This window comes from Bombina bombina, chromosome 8 (assembly GCF_027579735.1).
Source record: "Bombina bombina isolate aBomBom1 chromosome 8, aBomBom1.pri, whole genome shotgun sequence".
NCBI classification, from domain to species: Eukaryota; Metazoa; Chordata; class Amphibia; order Anura; family Bombinatoridae; genus Bombina; species Bombina bombina.
The window spans coordinates 146,746,330-146,759,390 of record NC_069506.1 but is presented as its reverse complement, the minus strand read 5'-3'; the positions used below and the strand labels follow the sequence as shown (position 1 = coordinate 146,759,390).

Here is a 13,061-nt window from a genome sequence, read left to right as displayed (position 1 = left end):
CCGATCGGAAGATTAGGGGTTAATAATTGAAGGTAGGTGTCGGCGATGTTAGGGAGGGCAGATTAGGGGTTAATACTATTTATTATAGGGTTAGTGAGGCGGATTAGGGGCTAATAACTTTATTATAGTAGCGCTCAGGTCCGCTCGGCAGATTAGGAGTTAATAAGTGTAGGTAGGTGTCGGCGACGTTGAGGGGGGCAGATTAGGGGTTAATAAATATAACATAGGGGTCGGCGGTGTTAGGGGCAGCAGATTAGGGGTACATAAGTATAACGTAGGTGGCGGTCGGCAGATTAGGGGTTAAAATTTTTAATCGAGTGGCGGCGATGTGGGGGGAGCTCGGTTTAGGGGTACATAGGTAGTTTATGGGTGTTAGTGTACTTTAGGGTACAGTAGTTAAGAGCTTTATAAACCGGCGTTAGCCAGAAAGCTCTTAACTCCTGCTATTTTCAGGCGGCTGGAATTTTGTCGTTAGAGCTCTAACGCTCACTGCAGAAACGACTCTAAATACCGGCGTTAGAAAGATCCCATTGAAAAGATAGGCTACGCAAATGGCGTAGGGGGATCTGCGGTATGGAAAAGTCGCGGCTGAAAAGTGAGCGTTAGACCCTTTAATCAATGACTCCAAATACCAGCGGGCGGCCAAAACCAGCGTTAGGAGCCTCTAACGCTGGTTTTCACGGCTACCGCCGAACTCCAAATCTAGGCCTAAGTATTTGTAAGCATTGGATTTGAATTATGCCCTTTGCACCATGTACAACTAATGCAAGTTATTAAAGCAATACTAATTAAATTAGTACTAAAAGCATAGTCTGTATTATTTATAATTCACTTGTGCTAAAGGATGCAAAATGTATTAGAATTAAAACTACTACTCCCCACTTTCTTTTATTTTATCACAACTTTGCCTAATCTAGGAATTTGGTTGTCACTTTCATTTTTATTTATGTTTTATTATTGCTGCATTACTAAAGTCAAACACGTGAGCATTTGGCTTAGGAGACTGAGAGCTTTGATTTAAATGGAAAGGGAATTCATTAAATCCTAAAATGTCACATACATTTACAGGGGGAGAAATGTCTCACGATTAAAATGTGCACGTGTTAAAATTATTAGAGGAATTCTAGTATTTGTCTAAACGTATGACATATCTAATAGCCCTTTAATAAACTGGAACCTTTTTGGTGCCTAAATGAAGCCCTTAAAGCTTATCATTGGGTCAAGGTTTAAGGCTATGCTCATTTGTACATAGGTGAACTAATCAGTTTAAAGGTAAATTAATTTAATTGTATTTAGACCAATTAGCAGGATTAGGAGCTTCCTAAAAAAATAAATCTAAACTGTGTCAGAGAATAATCTTGTCTAAAATGCGCCTTACTTATCCAATATAAGTGATTAGTATAGAGTAGCAGAAATTCTCCATTACTTTGAGTTATTTTTTTATAGACTCAACGTTTATAGACAGTTTTTTTCTAATTGTGTTGCATTTAAATCTTGTTATCCCCAGTTTCCTTTAACCCTTTGAGTGGTAAGCACTTTCCCACCTGGGTGCTAAGCACATTTGAGGGTTTTTTAAATTTTACATTTTTTAAAATATTTTTTTTTTACTTACACTGTTTGAAAGGTTAGGCGATTACCTTTCCAACGGTGGGTCTTGGGGGTCTGTAGCTGCTTAGATGCTTGAGATACAGGCTTCTAAGCAGCATGCCCCCTTTCCCTATATTGTCCTTTGTCATTTTTAAATAAAGTTGCGCGGTGACGTCATCACGTCATTACGCATGACGTCACCGCGCAAAACGGAAAGCCCCGGCGATGCCTGTCACTCTACAGGCACGATCGCCGGGGTAGGAGCGGGTGGGAGCCCCCAGATATCCCTCAAGGTGGGAGAGTGCTGGCGACGGCTCTGAGCTGTCGTTAGCACCTGAGTGAGAAAATCTGCGACGGCTCAGAGCCGTCGTTAGCACTCAAGGGGTTAAAGCAAAAGGAGCAGTAAACCCCTTGTAATTAGAAGAAATTTTCGTTGTGTTAACATCCTTTTTACAGCAATTATTCCCCCCACCATTTGCCTTATTTGAAGTAGCCAATCTGGGCTTTAGTCTGCAGACAACAAGGCTTTCCACTGTAAGAATTTTAGTGTACAGTGCATTGTTTTGCAATTGATATCTGATAAAGCCAATTAGGGATATATATATATATATATATATATATATATATATATATATATATCTCAAACGTAGAAATGGCTGCAGCACTCCAATTTCTTTTGAAATTATTTTATTACAAGCAGTGAAAGACACGCAACGTTTCGGGCTTCTGACAGGCTTGAGAAAGGGCAGAAGCCCGAAACATCGCCTGTCTTTCACTGTTTGTAATAAAAAAAATTCAAAAGAAATTGGAGTGCTACAGCCATTTCTTCGTTTGATATTATTATCTGCCTGAGGTGAGACAGAGACTGCTTGCACCCATAAACATAAGGAGAATTGGTACTGGACTTTACCTTGTATATATATATATATATATATATATATATATTATATAGTATATAGCAAAGTTATTTCATTATGCATAATTAAACATGTTATATACAAATAATAAGGTGTTTACTGGCCATTTAAAATTCCCCAATCATAAATTTGAAATTGTTTTGTCATATTCAGTATTACATTTCATATAAAAATGGAATAAAACACATTGAGAGTTATATAAAATGTTTAATAATGTATAGTAAAATCATTTGCAATATAGGGCTCCATTTACAAAGCAGTGATTGCTGCTTCTGAGGCCTGTCTTACAGTAACAGTCTAGTCAAAAATAAACTTTCATGATTCAGATATGGCATGTAATTATAAACAACTTTCCAATTTACTTTTATCATCAATTTTGCTTTGTTCTCTTGTTATTCTTAGTTGAAAGCTAAATCTAGGTAGGCTCATATGCTATTTTCTTAGCCCTTGAATGCATTTTGATTTTTTTTCACAACTAGAAGGCGTTAGTTCACGTGTGCTATATAGATAACATTGTGCTCACGCACGTGGAGTTACCTAGGAGTCAGCACTGGTTGGCTAAAATGCAAGTCTGTCAAAAGAACTGAAATAAGGGGGCAGTCTGCAGAAGCTTAGATGCAAGGTAATCACAGAGGTAAAAAGTATACTAATATAACAGTGTTGATTATGCAAAACTTGGGAATGGGTAATAAAGGGATTATCTATATTGTTAAGCAATACACATTCTGGTGTAGGCTGTCCCTTTAAGACCGCTACTACTTAACCTGTGTGGTGGATTGAAATCATCCTGATTCAATCAGGATGATTGACAGCCCCTGCTAGGGCCGATTGACTACCAGCGATCAGGAGGCAGCATTGCACAAGCATTACTTGTGAAATGCTTGTGCAATGTTAAATGTATACTATCCATTTCATAAATAGAACCCATACTTTCATTATGTGCCATTTTCCTGTAATTTTAAAATGGTTATTTTTCCAAATTTGTAAATGCACATTGCAGACTTCACTTCTGTCCTTAGTTGGCCTTAGTACAGGTGATGAGATAAAATACTGGAAACAATGAACATTTTGCTACCAAAATGACAGTCATGACCATGATAGTTTAGCCATTAAAAAAGCAATTGCAGCAAACAAGGTGTTATTTTTTCCCAGAACATTTTCACACTTGGCTAGTATGTTAATGTCCATCAATACAACAGTAAAGTCTTGTTACTAAAATGTGTTTTATGTTACTTTAAATGGATAGTAGAGTCACTTTTTTTCTTTCATGGTTCAGATAGAGCATGCAATTTTAAACAACTTTCCAAATCGCTTCTTAACTCATTTGCTTTGTTCTCATGGTATCATTTGTTGTTACTTTAAATGGATGGAAAGCATACCTAGGTAGTCTCAGGAGCAGCAATGCACTACTGGGAGCTGATTGCTGATTGGTGCCTCTTGTCATTGGGTTACCCAATGTGCTCAGCTGGCTCCTTGTAGTGTATTACTGCTCCTTCATATAAAGAATACCAAGATAATAAAGCAAATGTAAGAATAGAACTAAATTGGGAAAGTTATGCTCTATCTGAATCATCAAAGCAAAAATGTTTTGGGTTTCTTGACCTTTCATTATTGTGGAGCTACAGCTAATATTCTAATTTATTGTATTGCACAGTATGAGAAAACCTAGATACAAAAATGGCATTGTAAAGCTTAGTGCCTTATGCTAATACATTTCTCAGGTGTGTACTACATACCCATCTCCCCTGGACCACTCTGTGCAGTTGTGACCTCTGCACAGCAAACTTACCTTAGCTTGCTTCAGCAGCAGGAGCTAGTTGTCTTCTCACCTCTCCTAAAGCTCCATCCTGTAGCAGACTCCATACATAAAATTGTGCCGTTCCAGCAAACAGCTGGTGTAAGGGAGTGCCAGGATATGCACCTGGCTTGGAGTCTGATCTATAAGCTTACAGCTAATATACTGTAGGGAAATACACATTCCTTTATCTCATGGATATCTATCCAGCTGACATTGTTAAAGGGACACTAAACCCAATTTCTTTCTTTCATGATTCAGATAGAGCATGCAATTTTAAGCAACTTTCTAATTTAACCAAAAATGGGCCGGAACGTAAGCATATATTTCTGATTTTCAAATAAAGATAGCAAGAGAATGAAGAAATGTTGATAATAGGAGAAAATTAGAAAGTCGTTTAAAATTGCATGCTCTATCTGAATCATGAAAGAAAAAAAAATAGGGTTTAGTGTCCCTACAATTAGTGTGGGATCTGATCTGTAGGTATACAACTTCTAAAATAATGCATGCATCTGCTCTGTGATCTATCTTATAACTTATATGTAGAGTTATAGGATACATGCATCTAACCTGGGTTCTCGTGTGCATATACAGCTGGCAAAAGAGGATAAAAAGGGCATGCATCTGGTCTAGAAATGAATCTGAGCATATAAATGGTATAAGTGCTTGCATGCAGGGAACATATATCCTCTCTTGGATTTATGTATAAGTTTTTTTTGGACCAGTGCATCTTGTCTGTGGTCATGTGGACATGAAGCTGGCATAAGTAGATGCAGGGGGAATGTATCTATTCTGATGTGGATAGAGCAGACATATTGCCTGGAATATTATGTGGGCATACAGGTAAAATATGTGGCTGCAGTGAGCAAGCATCTGCTTTGATCTAAGAGCTTTTAGTATAAGGGAAAGCAGGATGCATAAATCTGGTCTGGGGTCTCATAAAAGTATAAAGAGCTACAAAGAGTTTGCACCAGGTCTGGTATCTCAAGTAGATATACAGTCAGCATATGTTGCTGCAGGAAGCATGCATATAATCTGGTGCATCATGGAGACATTTATCCAGCATAAGGAGCAGCAGCGAGCAAACAATGTGCCTCATATTTTTTTACTCAAAGGGACATGAAAAATATTTTTTTCTTTCATGATTTAGAAGGTACTGCTATTATCTAATTTGCTTTGTTCTCGTTGTATCCTTTTGTTGAAAAGTATACCTAAGTATGCACTACTGTGAGCTAGCTGTTGCCGTTTGTTATTGGCTCGTCCAATGTGTTCAGCTAGCTCACAGTAGTGCATTGCTTCTTCTTCTTCTTCAATAAAAGATACCAAGAGAATAAAGCAAATTTGATAAAAGAAATAAATTGGAAAGTTGTTCAAAATTCTAGACTCTATCTGAATCATAACAGAAACATTTTGGGTTTCATGTCCTTTTAATATGAAATGTAAGTTATTGAAACATGTTAATTGTATCAATGATGTAACTAATAAGCTTGAAAAAAAAATCTAACCATTAGCATGAGTGGCTTAACCTATCCTTAGTACCCAACCCTCTGATAGGCCAGTATTTTAGGATATCCCAATCTGCGCATAATTGAATTGACTGAGCCACTGATTAACCACCTGTTTTTAACAAGGGATATCCTGAAATCCTCATCTGCTGGGGACATAAGGACAGTGTTGTGCATCACTGCCTCTAGAGGATTAGAAAAATCCCTTTATTTAACCAACATACTACACTATTAAGCAATAGCTAAACAGTCCATCAGAATTCTTACACAAAAAACACTGTTCCCCATTCAAATCAGTTTGGTATGATCTACATCTGAAAACAAGAAGAAGTCTATTTGACTATTAAAGGGACATTAAACACTTTGAGATGGTAATATAAAATGATAAATTGTATATATAAAACAACTCTGCAATGTACTTTCATTATTTATTTTGTCCTCTTTGCCTGTAATTCCATTCTGAAATTGTGAGCTTTTCAGTTCCTGTTAGAAATGGAAGTGCAGAACACTGTTAAATCCAGCACAACCATTGGCTGCACACTCTAGTGACCTATGTATAACTGTCCCTAATTGGCCACAGCAGAGAAGGTAACACAAGTTACAACATGGCAGCTCCCAGTGTTTTATAGACACTAAAACTTTACACTTATTTTGTCACTTTTTAAACAACTAATGAAACTTTAAAAAATACATCTACATGTTAGTCATGGACTAATCTTTTCTTTGAATGCATCATTCTATCTAGCATGTATTTAGTGTTTAATGTCCCTTTAACTATTATTTTTTTGTTTTTTACTATTTAAAAAAAAATGTTTGTTTTTTTTTCAGATCCCCAAGACTTATACCGTTGGAAAGGTTGGCGATTACCTTTCCAACTGTGGGTCTTGGGGGTCTTTAGCTGCTTAGATGCCTGAGATACAGGCTTCTAAGCAGCATGCCCCCTTTACCTATATTTTGCATTGTAAATTTTAAATAAAGTTGCGCGGTGACGTCATCACGTCATTGCGCGTGACATCACTGCACGTAGCGGGAAGCCCCGGCGATGCCTGTCACTATACAGGCCCGATCGCCGGGATGGGAGTCGATGGAAGCCCCCAAATTGTTCTAAAGGTGGGTGAGTGTTAGCGAAGGCTCTGAGCCGTCGTTAGCACTCAAGGGGTTAAAATTGCATGATCTATCCGAATCATGAAAGTTTAATTTTGACTTTACTGTCCCTTTAAGTTACTATTAGAAGGACTTGACCAGATTTTTACAGGGAAAGTGCCTTCATGAGAGCAAAGTTTAAACACGTTTATGACAGTGCATTTTACTTTGTTTGTGCCTACATATTTTTTAACTCATGTTCTACATGCGACCTGTTTAGAAGTTTAATAATGTCGGTGAAAGCACTGTAAAATGCACTGTCTTGAAAGTGTTTGAACTTTGCATTCAAAAAAGCGTGTTCAATATAAAAACCTGGTCACAAAGGCGCAATCTCTTTTGAACATCTTTGCAGATTCAATACTACAATGGAGAGGTTTTTATGCTTCACAGTTTCAGCACTGATAAAATCCAGTATAACAATATTTCATAAGTTCTTGATTTCAGATGTAGATCACACCAAACTTGAAATGGTGGTTTTATAATGAATAAATCTCAATATTGTAAAAAAACAAAAAACAAATTGTTAAAAGTGACAATATAACACAGCAAAAATGCACAGTATGCCCATCACACATACATACAATTGGCACTCAGATGGCTTAGCAGTGGTGAAGATGGAATCAGATTGCAGTAGGTTCCTTTTGAACAATCCCGTTTCAAAAGCCAGTTTTAAAGATGCCAGTACTAATAGTGACAATCTCAACCGTATGAGTGTGACTTAGAAACAAACATTCACAGAAAGAGATTACTCTCTCTAGCTGTTGGGATCTAGCTGTTGGGATCCCAATCTCACTTTTCCTGCAGATCCCCTTAACTGTACTCAATACATATTCATATATAAATGAACAAATACATATGTAAATGTGTGCTCTGTTCACTGCTGAAGGACTATACAATAGTGATGAATAGAGCTTTAATGAATCGATATCATGTATGTACAGTAAAAACACCTTTAAAATGTCTCCTGTGGCCATTTTAGTGTGTCTTGCACTTGTGAAATATAATAGAACTAGTCCTAAAGCCTGTGTACTCGGGCCATTTTTTGCAGTACATCGGTCCCACCTCTTGCTCTCTCTCTATCCCCCCCCTTTCTTTTGTGCTCTCTCCCCCCCTCTCTTTTGCGCTCTCTCCCCCCACTCTTTTGCACTCTCTCCCCACTCTCTTTTGCGCTCTCTCCCCCTCTCTTTTGCGCTCTCTCCTCCCTCTCTTTTGCGCTCTCTCCTCCCTCTCTTTTGCGCTCTCTCCTCCCTCTCTTTTGCGCACTCTCCCCCCTCTCTTTTGCGCATTGTCCCCCCTCTCATTTGTGCTCTCTCCCCCCTCTCTTTTGCTGCCTCTCTCCCCCCTCTATTTTGCTGTCTCTTTCTCCCCTCTCTTTTGTGCTCTCTCTCCCCCCTCTCTTTTGTGCTCTCTCCCCCCTCTCTTTTGCTGTCTATCTCCCCCCCTCTCTTTTGCTGTCTCTCTCCACTTCTCTTTTGCTGTCTCTCTCCCCCCTCTCTTTTGCTGTCTCTCTCCCTCCTCTCTTTTGCTGTCTCTCTCCCCCCTCTCTTTTGCGCTCTCTCCCCCTCTCTTTTGCGCTCTTTCCCCCCTCTCTTTTACGCACTCTCCGCCCTCCCTTTTGCGCACTCTCCCCCCTCTCTTTTGCACACTCTCCCACCTCTCTTTTGTGCACTCACTCCCCTCTCTTTTGCTGTCTTTCTCCCCCCTCTCTTTTGCTGTCTTTCTCCCCCCTCTCTTTTGCTGTCTCTCTCCCTCCTCCCTTTTGCTGTCTTTCTCCCCCCTCTCTTTTGCTGTCTCTCCCCCCCTCTCTTTTGTTGTCTCTCTCCCCCTCTATCTTTTGCTATCTCTCCCTCTCTCTATCCCTCCTCTTCTGCTCTCTCTATCCACCCTGCCTTTTCTGTTCCCTCTCTCTATCCCCCCTCTTTAGAGCTCTCTGTCTCCCGGCATCTGGCAACGCCCGGCCCGCCCGGAGGTCAGTTGGAAGGCCAGGTGTGTTTGTCCTTGCGCGCAGTCTCTACTGCGCATGACAGCTTCGGACAAACACACTTGGCCTTTTATTATATAGGATGTTTCCAAATAGTTTTTGAATACTTGCAAAGAAGTCCAAAAGGCCATTACAGAGTCAAATGAGGAACAAAGCTTTTGAAATATCAAAGGCTTCTTCTTCAAGTGAAAAACTCTGAAGTTGCTAAAGAGGTCTATAGCTTGATACTAAATAATTATGAGCAGGGCCGGTGCTAGGATTTTTGGCCACACAGGCGAGGATACATTTTGACGCCTCTCCCCAGATTACATAACATCCTATTGCTAATTAAAGGGATATGAAACCCATATTTTTAAGAGCATGACATTTTAAGCAACTTTCTAATCAACTCCTATTATCAATTTTTCTTTGTTCTTGTGGTATCTATATTTAAAAAGCAGGAATGTAAGCTTCAGAGCTGGCCCATTTTTTGTTCAGAACCTGGGTAGCACTTGCTTATTTGTGGCTAAATTCAAATCAGACAGTGGTTGTGCTGCATAGCAAATCAGACAGTGGTTGTTCTGCATAACACATCAGACAGTGGTTGTGCTGCATAACACATCAGACAATGGTTGTGCTGCATAACACATCAGACAGAGGTTATGCTGCATAACTATTATATATATTATATTATATAAATATATATATATATATTATATATACTGTGTATATATATACTGTATATATTATATATTTTATATATTATAGATATTATATTATATATATATATTATATATTACATATATATATATATATATATATATATATATTATATATATATATATACACGCACAGATATATTTACAATTACCTCTACATCTAATTGATTTATTATTACTAACTGCCAGTGACAGACGTGAATGAGGGGGCAAAGTGTAAGTAACATGGAGATAAAGCCACTGCCCCAGAGGACTTACCTTCTCCATTTCTTCCTCAGTAGCCATGTCGTTAATAGTCTGCTGCAAGGCTGCAAGGAAATTCTCAGTGTGGGAGCAGCTGGACACACCAGTTAGTCAGTGCCTCATAAAGCTTCAGTGGGATGCCAGCAGTCAAAGTCGCCAATCCGCCATCCAAGGAGCACAGAATAAGAGAGGGCAGCCAGCAGCACATGTAACCCACCCCTGCCCTGTGTGCTGAAACCAAGCATCGCTGTATGGGGAGCGGGGCCTGGTGTGCAAAGCATGCTCGGCGCCTGACACTTCAGTCTTCAGCTATGCATTGGGGTTGCAGCTTAAGTTGCAGTCTTTAAAAACTGGCGGCAGCAGCCATCACAGCCAAATCCTAAATAAATTTAATGATGATGGGCTATTGGCAATATATATTGCGCTGTGCAGCGCACAAAGTGTTGGCTGTCTGTCTGGGGTCAAAAACTTAGTCTGCACGAGTGCACGTCAGTCACATACAAAATACAGTTTGACATGCAGAATAAGTTTTTTACCCCAGACAGGCAGCCAACACTTTGTGCACTTCGCAGCGCAACATATATTGCCAATAGCCCGTAATGAAATGTATTAAGCCTTTGGCTGCCGCCAGTTTTTAAATTGAAGTTAAGGAATATCATGATTTTAGTTTTAATGTGCTCTGCAGGAACCAACTCTACAAAATAAAAATGTAACAAAAAATATATTAGTGTTGCCGCTCCAAGATTGCGCCCCCCTGTTTGGGCGCTCTAAGGTGGCTGCCTAACCTGCCTGTATGCAATTGCCGGCCCTGATTATGAGGTAAATCTCTGAAAATGGAAAACAGCCAGAACCACTATTATAAGCTATATCTGTATGTTATAAGTATGTTATAGCATGGAATGGCATTTTACTAAAACAGTTCACTGTATTGTCTTCTGCAGGCTATATTCAAGATGATCCCTGATTCAGAACAGCAGAAATTGCCAGATGATGAAAATACACCACAAAAAAGAGCAGACAAGTTATGGGCCTACTTCAAAAAGAAAGACCAAGGTAAGCAGACATTGACAGGCAAGATACATTTAAATTTAATATAGAATATATTACATGTAATATGATGCAACTATATGTGCATATTTCACATGTAAACCATGCTTTACTACATAAAAACTACCTACAACCTGATATTAAATATGTAAAAAAAAAAATATGGTCACTAAATATCTCCATTATGCAGTCCATAACTTTGTATTTATGAAACATTTATTTTACTAGATGCATGGGACATTAAACACTAAATAAATGCTAGACAGAATGATGCATTTAAAGAAAGGATTAGTCTGATAATAACATGTAGATGTATTTTTTAAAGTTCCAGTAGCTATTTAAATATTGACAAAATAAGTCTAAAGTTTTAGTGTCTATAAAACAGTGGGAGCTGCCATGTTTTAACTTAGGTTACTTTCTCTGCTGTAGCCAATTAGAGACAGTTATAAATAGTTTGCAGCCAATGGCTGTGTAAAATATAACAGTGTTCTGCACCTCCACATCTAAAAGGAACTGAAAAGCTCACAATTTCAGAATGGAATTATAGAAAAAACATAATTTATGTAAGAACTTACCTGATAAATTCATTTCTTTCATATTAACAAGAGTCCATGAGCTAGTGACGTATGGGATATACATTCCTACCAGGAGGGGCAAAGTTTCCCAAACCTAAAAATGCCTATAAATACACCCCTCACCACACCCACAAATCAGTTTAACGAATAGCCAAGAAGTGGGGTGATAAGAAAAAAGTGCGAAGCATATAAAATAAGGAATTGGAATAATTGTGCTTTATACAAAAAAATCATAACCACCACAAAAAAGGGTGGGCCTCATGGACTCTTGTTAATATGAAAGAAATGAATTTATCAGGTAAGTTCTTACATAAATTATGTTTTCTTTCATGTAATTAACAAGAGTCCATGAGCTAGTGACGTATGGGATAATGAATACCCAAGATGTGGATCTTTCCACACAAGAGTCACTAGAGAGGGAGGGATAAAATAAAGACAGCCAATTCCTGCTGAAAATAATCCACACCCAAAATAAAGTTTAATGAAAAACATAAGCAGAAGATTCAAACCGAAACCACTGCCTGAAGTACCTTTCTACCAAAAACTGCTTCAGAAGAAGAGAATACATCAAAATGGTAGAATTTAGTAAAAGTATGCAAAGAGGACCAAGTCGCTGCTTTGCAAATCTGATCAACTGAAGCTTCATTCCTAAACGCCCAGGAAGTAGAAACTGACCTAGTAGAATGAGCTGTAATCCTCTGAGGCGGAGTCTTACCCGAATTAACATAGGCAAGATGAATTAAAGATTTCAACCAGGATGCCAAAGAAATGGCAGAAGCTTTCTGGCCTTTTCTAGAACCAGAAAAGATGACAAATAGACTAGAAGTCTTTCGGAAAGATTTAGTAGCTTCAACATAATATTTCAAAGCTCTAACAACATCCAAAGAATGTAACGATTTCTCCTTAGAATTCTTAGGATTAGGACATAATGAAGGAACCACGATTGCTCTACTAATGTTGTTGGAATTCACAACCTTAGGTAAAAATTCAAAAGAAGTTCGCAACACCGCCTTATCCTGATGAAAAATCAGAAAAGGAGACTCACAAGAAAGAGCAGATAATTCAGAAACTCTTCTGGCAGAAGAGATGGCCAAAAGGAACAAAACTTTCCAAGAAAGCAATTTAATGTCCAATGAATGCATAGGTTCAAACGGAGGAGCTTGAAGAGCTCCCAGAACCAAATTCAAACTCCATGGAGGAGAAATTGACTTAATGACAGGTTTTATACGAACCAAAGCTTGTACAAAACAATGAATATCAGGAAGAATAGCAATCTTTCTGTGAAAAAGAACAGAAAGAGCAGAGATTTGTCCTTTCAAGGAACTTGCGGACAAACCCTTATCTAAACCATCCTGAAGAAATTGTAATATTCTCGGAATTCTAAAAGAATACCAAGAAAAATGATGAGTAAGACACCAAGAAATATAAGTCTTCCAGACTCTATAATATATCTCTCTAGATACAGATTTACGAGCCTGTAACATAGTATCAATCACAGAGTCAGAGAAACCTCTTTGACTAAGAATCAAGCGTTCAATCTCCATACCTTTAAGTTTAAGGATTTCAGATC

At 38.4% G+C, this 13,061-nt stretch overlaps 1 protein-coding gene across 1 annotated transcript in view; it reads left to right on the top strand.

Annotated features, from left to right (window-relative positions):
* LOC128638049 (visinin-like) overlaps window positions 1-13,061 on the top strand; it is a 66,703-nt gene that overhangs the window by 37,714 nt on the left and 15,928 nt on the right. The window contains exon 2 of the mRNA XM_053689920.1: window positions 10,811-10,922. Within this exon, the coding sequence (XP_053545895.1) occupies window positions 10,811-10,922 (112 nt within the window). The remainder of the gene's footprint in view (window positions 1-10,810; window positions 10,923-13,061) is intronic.